This window comes from Mus musculus, chromosome X, assembly GCF_000001635.26.
Source record: "Mus musculus strain C57BL/6J chromosome X, GRCm38.p6 C57BL/6J".
In the NCBI taxonomy this organism is placed as follows: domain Eukaryota; kingdom Metazoa; phylum Chordata; class Mammalia; order Rodentia; family Muridae; genus Mus; species Mus musculus.
In genome coordinates this window covers 84,400,425-84,423,772 of record NC_000086.7, presented here as the reverse complement: position 1 = coordinate 84,423,772, position 23,348 = coordinate 84,400,425, and the positions used below count along the sequence as shown (strand labels likewise).

The 23,348-nt window shown below is 38.5% G+C and overlaps 1 protein-coding gene across 10 annotated transcripts in view; it reads right to left on the bottom strand.

Moving 5' to 3' along the window:
* Dmd (dystrophin, muscular dystrophy) overlaps window positions 1-23,348 on the bottom strand; it is a 2,390,387-nt gene that overhangs the window by 781,278 nt on the left and 1,585,761 nt on the right. The window contains exon 49 of one of the 10 annotated variants that reach the window (XM_017318379.2): window positions 17,409-18,280. The exons of the other annotated variants lie outside the window; for them this stretch is intronic. Within the exon in view, the coding sequence (XP_017173868.1) occupies window positions 18,260-18,280 (21 nt within the window). The 3' untranslated portion in view covers window positions 17,409-18,259. Of the gene's footprint in view, window positions 1-17,408; window positions 18,281-23,348 lie in introns of those variants that run through there. 10 annotated transcript variants of the gene reach the window in all.

Here is a 23,348-nt window from a genome sequence, read left to right as displayed (position 1 = left end):
ATAGCATCTGAGGCCTATAGAGGAGAGCCTACCTTATTTTGTTATAACCTGCTTACCAGATGTACCTATCAATGTATTTTAATACTGCCTTGATTTATGACTTTCTTTGTTCTGCTACTATAATACTTTTTGAAACAGCTTCCATGTGGGAACATGGAACCTGAGAAAACCTATGCATCTCTGTGTTTCCTGGCCCATGGTCACTCAAATTTGACTACATAATAAAGATGTCTCATTCCCTTTGAAAAGAGATCTGTGGTTTTTGCATCAACAGCATCCTAGTCTAAATTACATGGACATTTTACATTTGAGAGTAATTATCTTAAACCAGAATCATGTTGCAGTTGTTACACTTGGCCAAGGAAAGGTAGTTTTTAATGTGGGTTTGTCATTTTAATAGAGTATGGAGTAGATAGAGGACTATAATTACCACAAAACTAGCAACTTCTAATATACCCAAACCTGGACTACTTTAGCTAGAAAGCAAAGAGATTCATCTTTTCTTTCAGACACTCTCATTTCTCTTTTCTTTCCTCATTAAGCAAAGAATAACAAGATCAACCTCAAATTCCATGGCAATGTATATACCCCAAGATACATATAAAATAAAAGTTGGTATTTGATACATTTAAAAAATAATCTCATAATATTTATAGAGTTTTGCACTGGACACCAAATTTCTTGTATTGTCCATACCAATAATATTTAATTTAATGAATGAAATATTACTTTTAATTAAATATTACTTGAATATAATCTGTTTAACAGTGGGTCTGTTACATTCTATCATGGATGGGAGAGGGGAACTGGAGTCCTGATCCTCTCCAGGGAGCTGTTAGACATTCATGGTTTCTAGGTGAGGGTGAATCATAGTCTTCATTGCTACAGGTAAGGAGTCCATGCTCCAGTCGCTAGTTCCACTCCTGTTCACATCCAGGAGGCACTAGTCAAACTTAGCGGGCCACAGTGCACACTCACACACACACATACACACATAAAACACACACACACACACACACACACACACACACACACATCCATAAAGACAAAGTGGAAAGGATACTTGTTGGAAGAGCAAGGGGAGAACAGAAGAATTGGAATATGTTGGAACATGGTCCAAGAGTCGAGTCATGTGAGATTTCTGAGTGCTTGTGAGAGAACTCAAAGTAAATAAGACAAACATCTTGGGATCTCAGTTTCTACAGAAACAGAATTGTTCTTGAAATGTGCTTTTGTGCCCCGCCCAAGTATAGTGAATAGGAGTGAGTGTACTTTAATTAATCTTTACAACTGCTATTGTTATTTGTTAATATGCCTCTATGGAAAAACATGTTTTCGCCATGAGCAGCTTGTTCATGTTATTATATGCAGCTTGAACTCATGAGAACTTTACACAAGTGACCTTTCTTAATCATCTGGCTGTAGATTATCAGTTGTTCTAAGGTTGTCTATTGTATGAGACCTCAGTCTGCCTCATTTATTGACTTCATTCTCCAATGTCCTACCACCACTAGAAAAGTAAACAAGTGGTTTCTCTCATAAATCAGAGACCTGAAGTAAGCTATGCAATAAGAGAGGTGTCCCTCACAGGAGTTGAGAATAATGGGGCATAAACTATGGAAGGATTTGCCTTATTTTGAGCTTGTGCACAATTTAAAAAAAAGAAAGGAGGCACACAAGAGTCAAAATCACAGCTATGAAATTGCTTGCAGGTTGTCTGTGATTATAATCCCTAGTTTTCAGAAGATGAAAATTTAGATGAAAACATATGGGGGCAGAGTCTAAAAGAATATTGTTTGAAAAGGCACATAAACAAGGGCAAAAGATCCCTCTTGAATGTTAAGTACCTTGGACATTAATTTGTACTGTTATCAAAATGCTTAAGAAAGATGAATATATTAATTATCAGTAAGAGTTATATAATTATTTAAATGAATAGAAACTGAATGACCAACCCTTAAAATTTGTAAAATGAGGCCAATAACTATTTTCTCAGGCCAGGCAAAATCAAAAGTAAAAAGTGTGCCACCAATAACCCAGGTAAAAAATATGTTAGCTACATTATTTGAGTCTCCTTTACATATATATCCTCCATTCCTGAAGTGTAGCATGAGGAATTTGGCATTCACTCTCATCTTGAATTCTCTCTACTCTTTGACAAGGACTTAGTAGTGCCTGCGTAAAAGCTAACTTTACAACCTAGTCAAGCTAAGTCCCAGCATGGAACATGAATGCATATTGCAATCCTTCCCAGCTTCATGAGCTGTGCTAACAATCTATTTAAAACTCTAGAATGAAAGATGGTGTTAAATAGTACTTGCATATTATCTTGAGAGGTAAGAAAAGTTCTACAGCTATTTGAATCCAGACTAAAAGAGGCAACTGGGTATCATGTGGATCCTTCACTTCCTTTAAACTTACTTATTTTCCCAATTAAATTGTCTCCTAGAGGTATTATAGCACAATAGGATAAATCTTTGAAATGGATTTATCTACACCACATGGGACAGAAAATACTAACTGCCTATTTACTCTCCTTGCTCAATTTGTAAATTGGGGGAGCGCCAGATGTCAAAAATTATATGGATTTTGATCCTTGCTGTATTATATTATCATTAACTAACAATCAGTTTTTAAGAGCATTACAGAACTCTATGGATTTTCAAACTTCATTTACAGATTACTATGGAAGAATAGGAAATCATTATTCAGCTGGCAAGCTATTGGATTTTTTCGTATGAACTGAATTTGTGATTACAAAAAATTGTCCACCCTTATCCCATTACACAGGCAGATACTTATTTTATTGATGGCTCATCTAGGGGTATAGGAGAGATTCTTGGCCCTATACTCATCAATCTATTAATACTTCATTTTCCTCAGCACAACAGGTGGAACTGTCTGTTTCGGTTCCTTTATCACTGCTAACTCATGAACCATTAAATACCATTTTAGATTCTATTTATGTTGTAAAGTTATTTCCAGCAATAGAGAGTACTTTTATTTTGTCTTCACATCCTGTTAGATTTCCATTACTACAAGAACTACAACATCTGGTAAAAACTGGTAAAAAACCCACACAAATTCTTTTTTTTTTTTTTTTTTTTTTGTTATTCACAGGCATGACTGACATCCTCTAGCCTCCCTAGTTTTATTGCAGAAGGAAATAAACAAGTTGATGCATTAGCCTTCTTCATTTTTACATCTCCAGATGAAAATTGGGGAGGAAAAATGCCTCTGTTATTGCTGATGGACCCACTGAAACGTTATAGATTCCTCTTTGGCTCCTCAAGCCCAAGGTCATCAAGAACAATGGCATAGGGCGAGGAGAAAGTGTAAGTCACCAGAAAATAGCAAACCTCTAGGTACAGGACAAAAGGAGAATCACATATATTATCAGAAATCAAGTCTGCCCTCTTGGGTCCAAACTAAGGAGCTATGCATCAATGAAGAAGTTAGTCTATGAAACACCTATGTCACCTGAGAGCCTTTTTTTTTTCCTAGTGATGCTAGCTACTTTGACCTGTGCATCTGCAATTGAGTGCTTCTGAACACGTGTTATGTTCTTCATCCTGCTTTGATTTCAACTCATATATATTGGATTTATCTAGCTTCTGTTACTGTTAAAAATGACTCTGTGCTTATAGCTGGACCTTGGGACTATAATAGACTCATTCATTCATCTGAAAAGTTGACTGATTTAATTTTTACTTGAGATTTAAATTACTTCCTATTTGCATAGGGCACAATAAAATTTGTATTTCTAGTAGATGGAAACTATGGGTTTACTTTGTACAAGACTTCAGAACTATTAATCATATGGTTCTGTTTTTAAGATATTCTGTAGATCTTTCTGATTGATATAAAAATGTAAGTGATAATATTGGACATAGTTTGTGATCTATGTTCTTGGTGGCAAAGTATTATGCATAATGCTTTCACTGTTAATATTTCTCCCAGAAGCCAAAGAATTAGAAATAGAAAGTTCAGAGCCAGATGGGGGATATGTCAACTCAATTTGTCAATCAGTAAAGGTCCCAGAGATTCCAGCCACAAACACTAAAGGACACTGCCATTTCTATTGGTTGCCCACTAGAACTTGTAGTTAAGGCCCTGTACAGAAGCTGGGAGCAGTGACACTTACCCTTATACCCAGCACTTCTGGGGCAGAGTCAGAACACTGAATTTGAGGTCAGCATGTTCTGAAAAACTCCCTTCTTCCTAGATTTTGTAGTATCAGAACATGCTTGCAGGATGTATGGGGAGAAAAGTCATTGTTACCTGTGATCCTGTTAACTTTTCCATGACTGTTGGAGGATAACCAAATGCTGTTCTATTGGATCTAAGACCTGCTCCCCAGGAGCAAATTCACTCTTATCAGTGAAAATCTGAGCAAGAACATAGGCTAAGGAGCTCATATGTTTTAGGAATGAACTTACTGCTATTATTTTGCTACATGAACCTGGTATCAAGCTTTGTTCAAAAATAAATAACTCTGTACCAAGAGGTTAGTATAGCAGCTTAGTCCTCATCAGAGAGACGTTTTTGGTGCATAGATAGTGGTTCACACATATACACACAACTGGGCAAAAGGCAGAGAATAATGTTTATAGAATTATCAGTCTTAAATGGGGTATTTTTCTCACAATCTACATCTAAAGCTCCAGGAAAACAGAAAGGAGGCAAGGAAAATTTGTGAGAACTGGAGACTGTGAAAGAATGACATAACTGGACTTCTGTCTTCCTAATTCACCATAGCTATAGATTCATGTACGAGACCTGAAAATGATCAAGTCATCAATATTCTAGCATCAATCGGGGAGGGGATCAAAACCCTGATCTTTAACTTAAGAGCTAGGTACAGTTTGTGGCAGTTAAGAAAGGGAATATCCTGTTCCTGCCCAAGGTGATTGTAAGGTCCTGAGTGAGGTAACCCAATTCCAAAAGAACTCACATGATATGCACTCACTGATAAGTGGATATTGCCCAGAAACTTAGAATAACCAAGATACAATTTACAAAACACATGAAACTCAAGAAGAAGGAAGACCAAAGTTTGCATACTTGGTTCCTCCTTAGAATGGAGAACAAAATATCCATGGAAGGAGTTACAGAGACAAAGTTTGGAGCTGAAACTGAAGGAAGGACCATCCAGAGATTGCCCCACCCAGGGATCTATCCCATAAACAGCCACCAAACCTAGACACTATTGCATATGCCAGCAAAATTTTGTTGACAGGACCATGATATAGCTGTCTCTTGTGAATCTATGCCAGTGCCTGGCAAATACAGAAGTGGATGCTCACAGTCATCTATTGGATGGAACACAGGGCCCCTAATGGAGGAGTTAGAGAAAGTACTGAAGGAGCTGAAGGGGTCTGCAACCCTATAGGAGGAACAACAATATGAACTAACCAGTAACCCCCAGAGCTTGTGTCTCTAGCTGCATATGTAGCAGAAGATGGCCTAGTCCCATCATTGGGAGGAAAGGCCCTTGGACTTTTGAAGATTATATGCCCCAGTACAGGGGAATGCCAGGTCCAGGAAGCAGGAGTGGGTGGGTTGGGACCAGGGCAGGGGGAGGGTATAGGGGACTTTTGGGATAGGTAGCATTTGAAATGTAAATTAAGAAAATTCCTAATGAAAAAAGAATTAAAAAAATAAAAAAAATAAAAGAAAGGGAATATCAGTTTGCTTTAGGGGTATGATTCATGGTTACAACTACACCTGTGTGTGTGTGTGTGTGTGTGTGTGTGTGTGTGTGTGTGTTTGCACGTGAGAGAGAGAGAGGAGGGGCCAAAAAGCCCCTTTTATAGTGGTCTGGGCTACCTTCCTGTTGCAGGGTAACTGTGGGGAGGAGCATGCCTGGCTATTGCCAGGTAACTGTGGGGGTGCGGTCTGGACAGCCTATATGACTGATGACTACAGAATGATGGAGTTGAGGGCTCATATTGTCAGGCGTTCGTGTTTGGGGGCGTAGCTCACTGTGCTGTCCCTTGCAGAATTTTCTACTGGGTCTCCGGAGTAATCCTCGCTCAACCAGAACACAGACAGCCTTTCACAGTCCAACACTCTGGAACTTAACCTGGAAGCAAAACTCATCTGCAACTCCAATCATAGGCCATCCTATGCACTCTTTTGGCCAATTTAGCCACACGGTGCACAAAGATGTACATGTAGGCCTATATCCACACATATTTTAAACAAATCTATATCCTTCATTGTTTGAAGAGATAGAATTGTTTCTGTGTCCTAGAAGCAACATTGCAGGAATTATTGGTATTAAAGAAGAGAAGAATAAATTAACATGGTAAAACCTTTCACAGTAAGTGGTAAGGCAAGCTTTTCATCGCAGCACTCCCAGAATTCAGGGGGCAGCGGAAGGTTGATCTATATTGTCTATTTAGTAAGTTTGAGGACAGCTAATGCTAGAGAGAGAGATTCTTTTTTTTTGAATAAATATGTTTTTATTTTCTTTAGATGAAAGATGTTGGTGAATTAGGGTTACATAGTGTAGAGAGCAGGCATCGAAGATTTGTATTGCCATGTGAGGCATTATGAATCTTCAGGAAGTCATTTCCATCTGGCTATACTTTAATTTACACATCTTTTCATCTGTGGCTTTGTTAAGATTCTCCATTCTCTGTTTCATGACAAGTGGACAATTGGGGATGGGAGAGTTTCAAGGTTCCTTAAGAAGCTAATAATGGTAACAATGTCCAGGTGCATTTTTTTTTTGTGTGTGTGTGTGTGCTGAGTTCAATTCATTGGGATCTAAAACCACCTGAAGGGTTACAACAATCATTTTTCCAAGGAAATATAGGCTTCAGTGATGAGAGACAATAGTGAGGTACAACTTTGGGAATATTAGAGATTTAAGGTATTAGAAACTGGGAGAACTTTAGTACTGAAAGTTGTTAAACAATGTGCAAGTTATATAAAGCCACCAGACGTCACAAAAATAACAATGAATTTTTTTTCTTTTTTTTATTACGTATTTTCTTCAATTACATTTCCAATGCTATCCCAAAAGTCCCCCCCTCCCCCCCCACTCCCCTACCCAACCATTCCCATTTTTTGGCCCTGGCGTTCCCCTGTAGAGAGAGATATTCTGTCTCTGTCTTTCTGTTTGCCTGTCTGTCTAACTGTCTCTCTGCATATATCTCTATATTTATATTTATATCTATATCTCTCACTGGGCTGACTGAGCTGTCCCCTGGCCCTCACTTTGTTCTCAGCTCTTCCATGACATTCAGTGGCATCTGGGATTTCCAAGACTGAGAACCTGTCATCTCTGGCCTCAGTAAGGCCCAGAGAGCCCAGAGCCAACTCTTTCATGGTATCCAGATGTCTGTGGTTCCCGAGAGTCTGAGCTGAGACTGCACCTTCCCCATTTCCTGGAGCAGGGTCCAGTGACCTAATATGGACCTCTGCCTGTCCCACTGCAATTCCGTGGGGTCCCTCGGCAATTTCCTGTGTCTGCCTACCCAGAGCGCCGGAGCTCTGGTGTGATGGTCATCTCTTCCATCCCTTTAGAGTGCTGGGATTCAAACATGGGTCCTATAGAAGAATATCCAGCCACAGTCTCAACTTCTGTGTCATCTTTTCATGACCAGGGAAAATAATCCTACATAGCTTTCAAAATTCTCCAAGGGCAGAAGCACTGAAAGAAGTGCTCAATATCCTTAGTCTTCAAGGAAATGCAAATCAAAATGACCCTGAGATTCTACCTTACACCAATCAGAATAGCAAAGGTCAAAAACTCAGGCTACAACAGATACTGCCTAGATGTGGAGAAAGAGAAACACCCCTCCATTGCTAGTGGAATTGCAAACTGGTACAACCATTTTGGAAATAAGTTAGGTAGTTCCTCGGAAAATTGGAAATAGTTTTACCTGAAGACCTAGTTATACCACTCCCGGGCATATACCCAAAAGATGCTATACTATATCACAAGGACATATGCTTCATTATGTTCATAGCTGCCTTATTTATGAGAAGCTGGTGACAACCCAGATGAACCTCAACTGAAGGATGGATACAGAAAATGTGTACATTTACACAATGAAATACTACTCATCTATTGAAAACGAGAACATCACCAAGTTATGCATGCAAATGGATGGAACTAGAAAATAATCATCCTGAGTGAGGTAACCCAGACACAAAAGAACACACATGGTAGGTACTACTAATAAATGGATATTAGCCAAAAAGTTCAGAATACCTATGGCACAACTCATAGAACTTAGGAAGTTTAACAAGAAGAAAGGCCCAAGTGTGGCTATTTCAATTCCTCTTAGAAGGGGGAACAAAATAATCACAGGAGGCAGAGGGAGGGAGGGACCTGGGTGTGAGAGGGTAGGGGGAGGGAAAATGGGGGTGCAGGATCAGGTATGGGCAAGACAGGAGAGCAGCCCAGAGGACCAGGAGATGAATAGAATTATGCAGCTGTGTGGGGTGGGGGACAGGGAGAGGGACCACTAGAAAGACACCAGGGATATGAGAGGCCCCCAGTATCCAATATGAATGACATTAGTCAAAATGCCCAGCAGTGGGAATGTGGGACTTTAAGAGACCTCCCCAGTTGAGGGATGAGGCCATCCACCCATCTCAAAATTGTTGACCCAGAAGTGTTCCTGTCTAAAGGAAATGCAAGGTCAAAAAGTGGAGCAGAGACTGAAGGAAAGGCCATCCAGAGATTGCCCCCAACTTGGAATCCAAATCATGTGCAGACACCAAGCCCTAATGCTATTGCTGATGCCAAGATTGCTGAACTTGGGATGGCTGTTCTCTGAGAGTCTGTACAAGCACCTCATTGAAACAGATGCAGCTAACCATTGGACTGAGCTCGGGGACCCCAATAGAAGTGTTAGGGGAAGGAGTAAAGGAGCTGAAGGAGATTGCAACCTCATAGGAAGAACAACAATATCAACCAACCAGACACCCCCCCCCCAGCTCCCAGGGACTAAGCCACTAACCAAAGAGCATACATGGGCTGGTCTGTGGTCCCTGCTTCATATGTAGCAGAGGACTTGTCTAGCCTCAGTAGAAAGGGGTGTGCTTGATGCCCCAAAGAAGAGGGATGCTAGGGGTGAGGTGGGAGTAGTTGGGTGGGTGGGGGAGCACCCTCTTAGAGGTGAAGTGGAGGGGGAATCGGGTGCAGTGCTTACAGAGGGGTGACCAGGAAGAGGGACAAAATTTGAAATGTAAATAAAATAATAAAGAGTGAAAAACATGCTTCAAGGGTTCTTCTTTGTGAGACTGTGATTTCTCAACCTTTGATTCTGTCAGAAGTGGGTATGAGTAAATCTGTTTTGTTTTGTTTTGTTTTGTTTTCTGAAATGACGTAACATTTTTAAAATTGTGATTTAAAAGAAGGGCCTGAAGGCCACAGCTAAACCGGAAATGACTAATTATTGTGGCTAGATTTTGTCAGTAGAAAGTGTTCAACTTCAAAGAGCACTCAGACAGTCTTTACAGAATTTCAATACCAACAAAAACCTCATTTGTAATGATAGCACATTTACATCAATGTTTTCTTCCCTTTAATTCCTGATGTCCTTTGTAATGCAAAATTATGCAACAGGAGTTTAAAAGATTGTGGTCCAAGTATTTTACTTTCATCAAAGTATTTGAAATTTGCTATAATTCCAGGTATAATTTTAATACATTAATTTGCATTAATCAGGTAATAGGGAATAACCCTTAATTAATGCTCCCAAGAAAATAGACTCTAGCAAGGTCTATTTTTACATTCAGTTTACATAGATTTTAGCAAATGACCTCACTACAATTGTGCAGTTGCTGATCTGGCAGTGAAGCAAAGGTTACAGATTCTAAAACTGGGCAAAGAAAACCTATGGAGTGGCACTAGGAAGTCTGATAAAACTTAATGGAAATTTATTTGTATATGAATATATTTATTGAACTTTATTTTGTGTTTTGCTTTATATTTATTTCTTCTGAGGAGCAACGTACATTAGTACAAGCTGAGATTTTTTTTTCATTTAAAACATGGTATATATCTCCACTTTTAAAAGCATATCTTAGTCAAACATTAAGTTAGTACAGTATATGCACACACTAAAATAGAAAGTTTGGTGCTTCTGATTGTAGTACAACAGTGAGAGATATTGCCTTGCTAACTTTTCTGTTTTTTTTTTTTTCAGTGTACTTAAGCCATTACTTTTTACTTATGGCCACCCTTTTAATATTTGAATACATACATAATGACTATAAAACTCATGCACACGTACAGAAAATTTAAACAGCCTGTCACCTTTTTAAAGCGTTTCCTTGTTCATGTTTATTAAATGTTTACAATGTTACAGTGTTGGCCTAGGAACTAGAAACACAAGCAAACATATATAATTATATATTTCAAATTTCTAAGGCAATATAAGCAAAAAAGGAAAAAGAAAAAAAAAGAAAAAATAACAGCAGCAAAGTGCAGTGTGCAATGGAGCACAAAACTGTAACTGATTAGTTCTGTATTTCATGGACAAAGGGTCAGGGCAAAAAGCCTGAGACATGGCTTTCCTGAGACCCAGTTCATGTATCAGTTTTGCAAGTAAATATATAACAGAGTGAATTCTAAGGTAGAATGTGTTACATAATCAGTAACCTGATGCCATAAAAGGAAAATGGAGGAAATCATGCAAAAATAAAGGGGAAGAGAAGATGTGGTGTAGGCACCAAACATTCCATATTCAGGATTTTGAGACAAGAGAATTGTGAGTTCCAGACTATGTGAGTTCATATAGTGAATTGCTGTATAATCATTGAAAAAATCTCATAAATGTAAATGTTATTTTAGGCTTGGCTCATTATTCATTTATTCTTTTAATATGGCTGACCTCACTGAATATTAGTATCCTATCTTGATCAATGTGCTGTGAACTGAAATTTGTACATTTTATTATGAGCTAGATTTGAAAGACAGTTCAAACTGTGTTGGTGACTTTTGCTTTTGCCTTTCGCCATACAGATTATTTTTAATTAATTGGATATTTTATTTATTTACATTTCAAATGTTGTCTTCCCTCTGCAACCCCCCTTACCTTTGCCTCTAAGAGGGTGAAGCTTATACAACCAAATATCAGGAATAAAAAAAAAAATCCTAAACAAAGCATCATGAGACAAGAAATCAACAAAAACACTATTGAATAAGATTTCTATTGACCATCTACCCCAGGGCATCGAGATGGTTTCCAATTAGTTTTTTTTTTAATGAGTTTTATGTTGATGTGTGTGTTGTGTTTTTTTTTTTTCTTATTTGTTCCTTTTTGGTTTGTGGAGTTATTTACTAAAGAAAAAGAGGAGTGCAAGGGAGTTGTATTAGGCGGAAGGATCTGGTCAGAATTAGGAAAGAGGAATCTGTGATTCAAATATATTTTATGAAAAATATTTACATAGAATACCATTCAAAAGATTCTTTAAGCTTTAGTCCCTGCATGGGAAGACATTTGTAGCATTCTCTGTTTATATGATTATAAAGGAATCTTACTCACAGGAGCAAATATGGAGATAAAGGGTGGAGCAGAGATTTAAAGGAAAGGCCACGCAGAGACTGTCCCACCTGGGGATTCATCCCATATACAATTACCAAATCCAGTCACTATTGTGGATGCCAAGTAGTACATGCTGAAAGGAGCCTGATATGGCTGTCTCCTGAGAGGCCCTGCCAAAGCCTTACAAACTAAGAGGTGAATATTAGCAGCCAACCATTGGACTGAGAACAGGGTCCCTAATGTAGGAGTTAAAGAAAGGACTGAAGGAGATGAAGGGGATTGCAACTCCACAGAAAGAACAACAGTATCAACCAACTAGACACCACAAAGCTCACAGGGACTAAGCCATCAACAAAGGAGTACAAATGGCTCAAGCTGCATATATAGCAGAGAATAGCCTTGTCATGAGTCAATGGAAGGAGAGGTCCTTGGTTCTATGAAGGCTCAATAGATGCCCCAGTGTAGGGAAATCAAGGGCGGGGAGGTGGGAGTGGGTGGGTGGGTGGGTGGAGGATCACCCTCATAGAAACAGGGGGAGGGAGGATGAGTTGGGTGTTTCCAGGAGGGAGGGAAACCAGGGAAGGGGATAACATTTGAAATGTAAATAAAGAAAATATCTAATAAAAATAAATAAAATAAAATGAAGCAATAGATTAAAAAATAAAAATATCTTAAACTGATTCTTAGAAAATATAGAACAAATCTCTAGCTGATCTGCCAACAAGTAGGCTAAAATGAATAAAGAGGCTTTAGAACATGCCACTAAAATTTGGGGATTGTTACATTAGTAAGAGTTGACAATTGCATTATTATAATAAGCTAAATTAACTTACCAATTGTATGACTTTCTAGACAAAACCAGCAAAGTATGCCTTTATAATATATATGTCCTGGTCATAGATATTGACTAGACTATCTATCATTCTACATACAAACTATTTGCTAAAAAGAGTATAAGGAAAAAATGAAATGGCATCAATATTGTGTAAGAGCTTGACTTTCCTGGCCTATATTGTCAGGCAGACTTTGACAAATGAAAGTTGATGGATGGAAAAACACAACATTGTATAGTTGAGTTTCTTTTTCTTTCCACTCATGCTGCATGACTGTTCTTTTATTTATTTACAATTAGGTTTCCTGGACCATGGCAACACAGCTGTCTTTCACTCTAATTGCATGCTGTCAAGTATGTGCCAACTGATTGACAAAGAATGACAGATTCCCTCTTTTCATTTTGGACTAATCAAGGGCAGCCCACCAAAGGGAGGATTTTCTTTCTGATTTAGAGATTTATAGATTTTCAGAATAATCTGTTCAAATATACAAAGTATAATGCAGTATTGGTTTTTAAAGTCCTAGCTGCTATGTAGCTAAGAAGACACAATCTACTAAGTTACATAGTTAGAAAGTTCAAGAACAATGAAAGAATAAACATAGGAATCCATTCATGAGAGATTTGAGATTCATACTCTAAAGATTTCTCACCCCCACTGTGTGTGTGTCTGTGTGTCTGTGTGTCTGTGTGTCTGTGTCTGTGTGTATGTGTGTGACTGTGGAGGTAAAAAAGGGCTTCAGATCTCCTAGAATTGTAGTAACAGGTGGCTTAAGAAGTACCAATTTTTAGCAATCAAACATTAGAATTCAGCATTTTTTTCTTACTTCTATTAGGTTTATAGCCATAGTTAAACAATTTTTAATTATTTTTTGAGTGAAGGATTCTACAAATGTTTTAAAAGATTTATTTATTTTCTCATATTCTTCATGAATATGAGTGTTTACCTGTCTGTATGTGCCTGGTTCCTAGAGAAGGCAGAAGAGGGCCTCAGCCCTCCAATAAATGGAGTTACAGATATCTGTGAGTGCCAAATGGGTATCTGGAACTAAACCTGAATCTCCTGCAACAATGTCAATTGTTCTTAAATACTAAGACATCTTTGCAGCCCAAGACAATTTTTTACCTATTTTTATATCATTTAACATATATGCATATCCTATATTTCTTTTTCATATATGTATTTGATATATATATATATATATATATATATATATATATTATAAAGCCACATCCATAGATACTTAAGTGTGAGATGTTTTCTTTTTTACACCAACACATCATCAATGAAGAAAGAAACAATGGATGAGCAAGTGAACACTTGCTACTAAAATTTTATTTATACTTGGAAGGTTGAGTTTGAACCATACATTTTAAGGTTCCTTTTTTATTTCCTTCTTATTTTATTTTATGCCTGAGTGTACATATGTGTAATGTGTGCAACTAGCTGCAGAAGTCAGAAGTAAAGAATGACCTGGAAAATGGAGGTATAGATAGTTGTCAGCTGCTAAGCTGTGTCAGGAACTGAAGAGTAGTCAAGTGTTCACCACTGCTGGCCAATCTCTCTTGCCACATGATCCCTAATCTCAACATATTACATGGCAATTGAATAAGACTAGGGAAAACTATACCTTTCCATTTTCCTTGCACACAGTCATTTGAACTTTTATCAAGATTCTAGCTCTATTCTGCCTAAACAGCCCACACAGTTGGGACTGTGTGTTTATATGACATATAAAGGATGACTCTCAAGTAAATCACCTCCAGCTGACTTTTCTATTCTCCAAGTGCAATACTTCCTGTACCTGCATAAGTCTTTGCACTTTGTAGTTTCTTCCTATGATATAAAACATTGGCTATATGATATATGAGGTTTCCTATGCTAACATTGCCCCATAACATTTTCTTTTCACCTGAAACAGCCATGTGAGAACATTCATTTACTAAAAAGTAAGTTGATCTTGGATGAAACTCGATGCTGCACAAACTACTGCACATCAGAATCCCACTGCAGACAGATGTGCAATGCTGGCTGCCCTGATAACAGATGGTCCTATCTGAAATTAGATTTGATACTTCATAGGGTCAGTGGTAGTTTTTGCAGTTGTACTAAAGCAAGGAAACTTGGTATACTTTACAACAATCACTGCTCAGTCCTACATTTTATTTATTTATTTATTTTTAAAGATTTATTTTTATTATATGTAAGTACACTGTAGCTGTCTTCAGACACACCAGAAGAGGGAGTCAGATCTTGTTACGGATCATTGTAAGCCACCATGTGGTTGCTGGGATTTGAACTCAGGACCTTCAGAAGAGCAGTCGGGTGCTCTTACCTGCTGAACCATCTCACCAGCCCCCTACATTTTATTTCTGATTATAGGGTACATTTTATAAGTGGCAACTTGTCATGATCTAATTGACAGTGCTCTGTTCTTAGTGACAGAAAAATAATGATGCTACTCTAATCAATAGTATGCTAGAGAAAATGGGAAGAGACAAAGCTCTTGATATTTACTTAGGGCCATATGATTGAACATATGCAAAGTTAATATTAACTACCTTAATTTGTTGAAATCTTACTAAGCAAAACACTTCACTGTAGACCTAGCATAAATGATTTAAATTAATATGAGTCAATCTTTACTACAAAACCTTTCAGGATATATTAGCATCATTACTTGGATATAAAACCTAGAGTCATAAAAGTTTATAAATCATACCTATGATACAAGCTAAGAAATGGTGAATCTGAGTAGTGAACACAGGGTTATCTCAAAAAATCCTGCACACTGAGTCACTGTACAGAAGGTTCTGTGAATTTGCCACTCACGTCTAGTTAATGGGCAACTGCTTTCTCTTATAGGATAATTTGTAACATCCCTAATTATATTCACAAGATGCTGGCAGGACATTTTCCTTCTTCATGTGTAAAACACAAAATGGCAAATCTAGTACTCTTTCATGAAAAAATTCCTGGGGATATAAGTGACATACTTAAACACATTACAGCCAATTTATAACAAGTATATAATCAACAACAAATCAATAAGGAGAATTTCAAAGCAATTCCACTAAAATCAGGAACATGACAAGGTTAGTCCACTTTTTTTTAAATCTATTCAATATAGTACTTGAAGTTTCAGCTAGAGTAAGAAGACAACTGACAAAGATCAAGGGGATACAAATTAGAAATAGAGAAGTGGAAGTGTCTTTGTTTGAAGATTATATGATAGTATACATATGTGACCATAACAATTTTACTAAGGAAATCATACAGCTGATAAACACACTCAGAAAAGTGGCTGGATACAAAATATGCTAAAAATGAAATCAGATGTCTACCTATATACAAATGCAAAACTGATTTTGTCAGGGAAACAATATCCTTTGCAATTACCTCAAATAATTTAATATATATTAGGATAATAGTAATCATATGAAAGACTAATATGACAAAATCTACAAGGACTTGGAGACAAAAACTGAAGAAGATATAGAAGATGGAAAGATCTTCCATGCTCATGGATTGGTAGGATTTATATAGTAAAAATGACCATCCCACCAGAGGTGATCTATAAATTCAATGCAATTCACATCTAAATTCTAAAATAATTTTTACAAACCTTGAAAGGATAATTCTCAATTTTATATGGAAAACAAACAAACAAACAAAAAAACCAGGATAGTTAAAACAATCCTGAACAACAAAAGACCTGCAGGAGGTTCCATGATTTCTGATTTCAAGTTATACTACAGAATGATAGTAATGAAACCTTCCTGGTATTGACATAAAAAAGACAGGCATAAAGAGACAGGTAGTGTTTTCCTAATTGGACATAGTACTAACGGAGGATCCCACAATATCTCTCCTGGGCATATAGCCAGAAGATGTCCCAACCGTTAAGAAGGACACATGCTCCACTATGTTCATAGCAGCCTTGTTTATAACAGCCAGAAGCTGGAAAGAACCCAGATGCCCCTCAACAGAGGAATGGATACAGAAAATGTGGTACATTTACACAATGGAATACTACTCAGCTATTAAAAAAATGAATTTATGAAATTCCTAGCCAAATGGATGGACCTGGAGGGTATCATCCTGAGTGAGGTAACCCAATCACAAAGGAACTCGCACAATATGTACTCACTGATAAGTGGATATTAGCCCAGAAACTTAGGATACCCAAGATATAAGATACAACTTGCCAAACGCATGAAATTCAAGAAGAACGAAGACCAAAGTGTGGACACTTTACCCTTTCTTAGAAATGGGAACAAAACACCTATGGAAGGAGTTACAGAGACAAAATTTGGAGCTGTGACGAAAGGATGGACCATCTAGTGATTGCCATATGCAGGGATCCATCTCATAATCAGCTTCCAAATGCTGACACCATTGCATATACTAGCAAGATTTTGCTGAAAGGACCCAGATATAGCTCTCTCTTGTGAGACTATGCCGGGGCCTAGCAAATACAGAAGTGGATGATCACAGTCAGCTATTGGATGGGTCACACGGACCCCAATGGAGGAGCTAGAGAAATTACCCAAGGAGCTAAAGGAAACTGCAACCCTATAGTTGGAACAACAATATGAACTAAACAGTACCCCGGAGCTCTTGTCTCTAGCTGCATATGTATCAAAAGATGGCCTAGTCGGCCATCACTGCAAAGAGAGGCCCATTGGACTTGCAAACTTTAGATGCCCCAAGTACAGGGGAATGCCAGGGCCAAAAAGGGGGAGTGGGTGGGTAGGGGATTGGGGGGGCTGGGTATGGGGGACCTTTGGGATAGCATTGAAAATGTAAATGAGGAAAATACCTAATTAAAAAAAAAAAGAGACAGGTAGATCAATGGAATTGTATTGAAGGTCCAGACAAAATATACACAACAATAGATGCCTGATTTTGTATAATTAAACCAGAAAGACACAATGAAAAAAAGGAAGTATGTTTAAAAAAATGTTCATTCAACTGGATGTCTACAGAATAGAAGAATGTAAATATATCCATATTTATTACCTTGCACAAAAGTCAAATCCAAATGAATCAACGTTCTCAATGAAAAATCATATACAATGAACCTCAGAGAAGAGAAAGTGTTGATTTGCCTTGAATGCATTTGCACAGGAAACAATTTTTAAACAGAACAAACACAGGCCAGTAACAATTAATAAACTCAACCTCATGAAACTGAAAAGCTTCTATAAGGCAAAAGACCCAGTCAGTAGGACAAATCAAAAGCTTTAAAAAAATGAGATTTTACCAATATCACATCAGACATAAAACAAATATCCAAAATATATAAAGAACTCAAGAAACTACAGACCAAAAATCCAAACTATACAATTTTAAAATGGGGTACAGATCTAAGTAGATAATCCTCAAAAGAAGGCTTTCAGTCGACTGAGAAAAGGTTAAAGAAATGTTTAACATCCTTAGATAATAGGGAAGTGTAAATCAAGACTACTTTGAGATTCCATTTTACACCTATCAGAATAACTAATATCTATAACACAAGTGATAGCTCATGCTAGCAATGATGTGGAGCACTCATCCATTACTGGTTGGAGTGCAAACTTGTATAGCCACTATGGAAATGAATATGGTGGTTCCTGAAAAAAAAATTGAAATCTATCTACCTAAAGATCCAGCTTGGTCACTCTTGGCATATATCCAAAGTTTCATCCATAGGAGTGATGGAGGGAAATAGTACAAAGAGAGATAGCTGGGATGTGGGAGTATTAGGTGTTGTGTATGGCAACTTAGTACAGTGCAGACTTCCTGGAATCTATGAAGGTAACTTTAGTGAGGACTCTTACTGATGGAGGATATGAAGTGTGAAGTGGCCACTTTTGTAGCTAAGCAAGGCTTCCAGTGGTGGAGCTCAGTTAGATTCCATTGAGTTGGTGGTCAAGGTGGTGCTGTGGTGATCTGTAAACAAACCAGGCCAATTCTTAGACAAAAGGTCACTCTCTGAAAACTGACAGCAGGGTCTAATTGCTGAGAACAACATTCACACAGCTTTTTGACTGTAGAGAGGTCACACCTTGTGACTTCCTGGTCCTTTACCCATAGATTCTAGTCTATTTGACCTAGAAAGGTACTTTGCAGGCTAGGGGAAGAGAAACCTGGACACCAACCCAGCCAGAAAACCCTCCACCTAAAATTTATTCTGCCTGCAAGATGAGTAAGGGCAATAGTGAGGCAGAATTAGTGAGTGGGCAACCAATGTTGTGGCCAGCTGAGACGGGGTATACCAGAAATCTAGGGTAGAAACTGGATGGACAAAAACAAACAAGCAAGCAAACAAGCAACAAAATTAACCAATGAAATGATTCCTAATGATATCCTGTTGTACTCATAGATTGGTGTCTTTTCTATCATCATCAGAGAGACTTCCTCTGGCGGCATATTAGAGTGGGTGCAAAGACCCACGGCTAGAAATTATTCAGAGAGCAAGGAAGGGAGGGAGGGAGGGAGGGAGGGAGGGAGAGAGAGAGAGAGAGAGAGAGACAGAGAGAGAGAGAGAGAGAGAGAGAGAGAGAGAGAGAGAGAGAGAGAGAGAGAGAGATTTTCTAAATTGGAGTTCTCCATTGGGTCCCTACCTGCAGCAATCTGGGAACCCCAGGGAAGAGGAGAGGAAAGATTGCATGGTTCAAAAGGGATGGAGAATACCAGGAGAACATGGCCTACTGAAACAACTAAGTATATGCGCTCACAGAGACTGAAGTAGCAATGACAGCGCCTGCCTGCATGGGTCTGCATATGGTACACTTAATATATGTAATGTCTGCTAGCTTATTGTTTTTATGGGATTCTAAATTGTGGGAGTAGGTATATCTCTGACTCTTTTACTTGCTCTTTTAACTCTTTTACTCCCATTGAATTAGCTAGTTCTGTCTTGATATGAGGATTCTTGCCTTGTCTTTTCTTTTTGAAGATATTTTCTGTATTTAAATTTCAAATGCTTTCCCCTTTCCTGGTTTCCCCTCCAAAAAACCCCCCATCCCCTCCTCCCCTGCTCACCAACCCATGCACACTCCTGTTTCCTACATTTTTGGTCCTATTTTGTTGATGTCTCTTGAAGCCTTGTTCTTCTCTGAAGAAAAAATTGAGGGGAAGCCGGTCTGGAGGAGAGAGGAGGTTCAGGTAAACTCAGAAGTGTAGCCTCCCCCAATCTGAAGCAGGCTGGTGCAGACCTTGTCACCACTGAGGTGGGGCCACCTGCTGTGCAGCTTTCTGACTTGGCTGGCTTTTTTAAAAATTAGGTATTTATTTCATTTACATTTCCAATGCTATCCCAAAAGACCCCCACACCCTCCACCACCCACTCCCCCACCCACCCACTCCCACTTCTTGGCCCTGGCGTTGCCCTGTACTGAGGCATATAAAGTTTGCAAGACCAATGGGCCTGTCTTTCCACTAATGGCCGACTAGGTTATCATCTGATACATGTGCAGCTAGAGACACGGGATACTGGTTAGTTCATATTGTTGTTCTACCTATAGGGTTGCAGATCCCCCCAGCTCCTTAGGTACGCTCTCTAGCTCCTCCATTGGGGGCCCTGTGATCCATCCAATAGCTGACTGTGAGCATCCACTTCTGTGTTTGCTAGGCCCCAGCAGAGTCTCACAAGAGACAGCCATATCAGGGTCCTTTCAGCAAAATCTTGCTAGTGTATGCAATGGTGTCAGCGTTTGGAGGCTGATTATGGGATGGATCCCCGGGTATGGCGGTTTCTAGATGGTCCATCCTATCCTCTCAGCTCCAAACTTTGTCTCTGTAACTCCTTCCATGGGTGTTTTGTTCCCAATTCTAAGAAGGGGCAAAGTATCCACACTTTGGTCTTCGTTCTTGAGTTTCATGTGTTTAGCAAACTGTATCTTACATCTTGGGTATTCTTTTTTTTTTTTTAATTAGGTATTTTCCTCGTTTACATTTTCAATGCTATAAGTTTCTGGGTTAATATCCACTTATCAGTGAGTACGTATCATGTGAGTTCTTTTGTGATTGGGTTACTTCACTCAGGATAATGCCCTCTAGATCCATCCATTTGCCTAGGAATTTCATAAATTCATTCTTTTTAATAGCTGAGTAGTACTCCATTGTCTAAATGTACCACATTTTCTGTATCCATTCCTCTGTTGAGGGGCATCTGGGTTCTTTCCAGCTTCTGGCTATTATAAATAAGGCTTCTATGAACATAGTGCAGCATGTGTCCTTCTTACCAGTTGGAACATCTTCTGGATATATGCCCAGGAGAGGTATTGCGGGATCCTCCGGTAGTACTATGTCCAATTTTGTGAGGAACCGCCAGACTGATTTCCAGAGTGGTTGTACAAGCTTGCAATCCCACCAACAATGGAGGAGTGTTCCTCTTTCTCCACATCCTCCCCTGTCACCTGAATTTTTGATCTTAGCCATTCTGACTCGTGTGAGGTGGAATCTCAGGGTTGTTTGGATTTGCATTTCCCTGATGATTAAGGATGCTGAACATTTTTTCAGGTGCTTCTCTGCCATTCGGTATTCCTCAGGTGAGAATTCTTTGTTTAGCTCTGAGCCCCATTTTTAATGGGGTTACTTGATTTTCTGGAGTCCACCTTCTTGAGTTCTTTATATATATTGGATATTAGTCCTCTATCTGATTTAGGATAGGTAAAGATCCTTTCCCAATCTGTTGGTGGCCTTTTTGTCTTATTGATGGTGCCTTTTGCCTTGCAGAAGCTTTGCAATTTTATGAGGTCCCATTTTTAGATTTTTGATATTACAGTACAAGCCATTGCTGTTCTATTCAGGAATTTTTCCTCTGTGCCCATATCTTCGAGGTCTTTCTCCACTTTCTCCTCAACTGCCACTGTGCTTCCCTGGGATCCTGCTGCCTGCTGAGACACCTTTGAGACAATCCAAGTTGAGCAGCTTCTTTGGGCTGAGTCCAGGTCCTGCATGGACTGGCAGGAGGATGGGCCTACCCCCTATATAAGCTTAGACTCTAAGTAAACTTTAAGGTGCCTTGAACAGAGTACTTTTGTCTTGACGTCTTTATTTCTCTTCCTGTCTATTCTCTTTCAGCCCCAGCCTGCCTTTCAGGAGTACCCGGTTCATGTAGGCCGCGGGCGGCTTTTAACTACACAGAAGAGTGGAGCAAAGCAAAACTGTGATTGAGATTCATTGTATGAGAGAAGGATCTATTTACAATGATAAGAAAAAAAACAAAAACTGCCCTGAAATTTCCTATTTCTTCTGGAGAAAATAATCTTTCTTGATTGAAAACCAAATTTTTATTGAACACAGCAAATGAAAGGATTTCTAACTGTTCATGCTCTATGTTTTCATCTGATTTATTGTGAATATCCTCCATTCCTTTCTCTTGTTTACAGTGTCTGTAGTGTCATTTATTCAAATAGTCTTTTTAATGTAATTTATTAATATTGGTATTATGATCATTAAATTGATTTTAATTTGCTAGAACTTTAACCACAGAAGAATATTTTCAATTTTTGAGTAAGTTTTCAACATTTGATACACATTATGGGCTAGTGGTTTTGGGTTTCCATAGAATAAAGATGTACATAAAACTGAAAGTAACTCTGACATATCTCTGAAACAATTTGCAATATTTATTTTGTTTCAAACGAAAATAGCATATCTCTATGCAATCCAGAACTTCTGTTGTGACCATGTGGGAGATGGACATAGTTCCTGAAGTTTGTACAGAAAATATTCATTGCACATATAACTTTTATTTAACATCAGAAACTCCATAAAAGCATTAAGTAGAGATCAGTGTTATTTTCATTAAAAGCAGAGAAAAGAGCAATTGAGTTCTCACTTCATGACTATTTCAATTTCCTGATAGAGATGTTCCCTTTTTTACTATTAGGTTTTAGGCCCACATTATAACCATTATCTAAAACAACCCTTTAAATTCATCCGCATCTTATAAAAAACAAACTATCAAATAAGTAGAAGAATTTAAGTTGTGTATTTAAAAGTCACAACAAAATTATTGAGTTTTTTATCTTTATCATTCTTTCTTTAAACATTAATAGAGAATAAAGCAAATATAAATTATTCTAAAATCCAGGAGAGGAACATGTAATAGAATTAGCCTTCTCCTTTGATAACCTCAATGCATAGCTTTCATCTTGCATCTAGATCATCTAGCCTAACATCTGTAATTTGTACACTCATAATTGCTATATTTCTGTGTCTTTTTGGCTAATGTATCTTTTTTCTTGGGTTTCCTGAAATGCTGATGATAGCATTCTTGATAAGAAATTGTGAACCTGTTTTCTTTCTTTTCTTTCTTCCTTTCTTTCTTCCTTCCTTTCTTTCTTTCTTTCTTTCTTTCTTTCTTTCTTTCTTTCTTTCTTTCTTTCTTTCTTTCTTTCTTCCTTCCTTCCTTCCTTCCTTCCTTCCTTCCTTTCTTTCCTTCTTCCTTCCTTCCTTCCTTCCTCCTTCCCTCCCTCCTTCCCTCCCTCCCTCCCTCCCTCCCTCCCTCCCTCCCTCCCTCCCTCCCTCTCTCTCTCTCTCTTTCTTTCTTTCTTTCTTTCTTTCTTTCTTTCTTTCTTTCTTTCTTCCTTTTTTGGTATTGTCTTTATTTACATTTCCAATGTTACCGTCTTTCCTAGTTTACCCTCCAAAAATCCCCTATCCCCTCTCCCATCACCCTGCTCACCATCCCACCCACTCCCACTTCCTGGCCCTGGCAGTCCCTTATACTGGGGTATGGAACCTTCACAGGACAAAGGGCCTCTCCTCCCACTGATGACCTAGTAGGCCATCCTCTGCTACATATGCAGCTAGAGCTATGAGTCCCACTACATGTTTTCTTTGGTTGGTGGTTTAGTCCCAGGGAGCTCTGGAGATACTGGTTAGTTCATATTGTTGTTCCTCCTGTGGGGCTGCAAACTTCTTCAGCTCCTTGGGTGCTTTTGCTAGCTCCTCCATTGGGGACCCTGTGCTCAGTCCAATGGAGTCTGTGAGCATTTACTTCTGT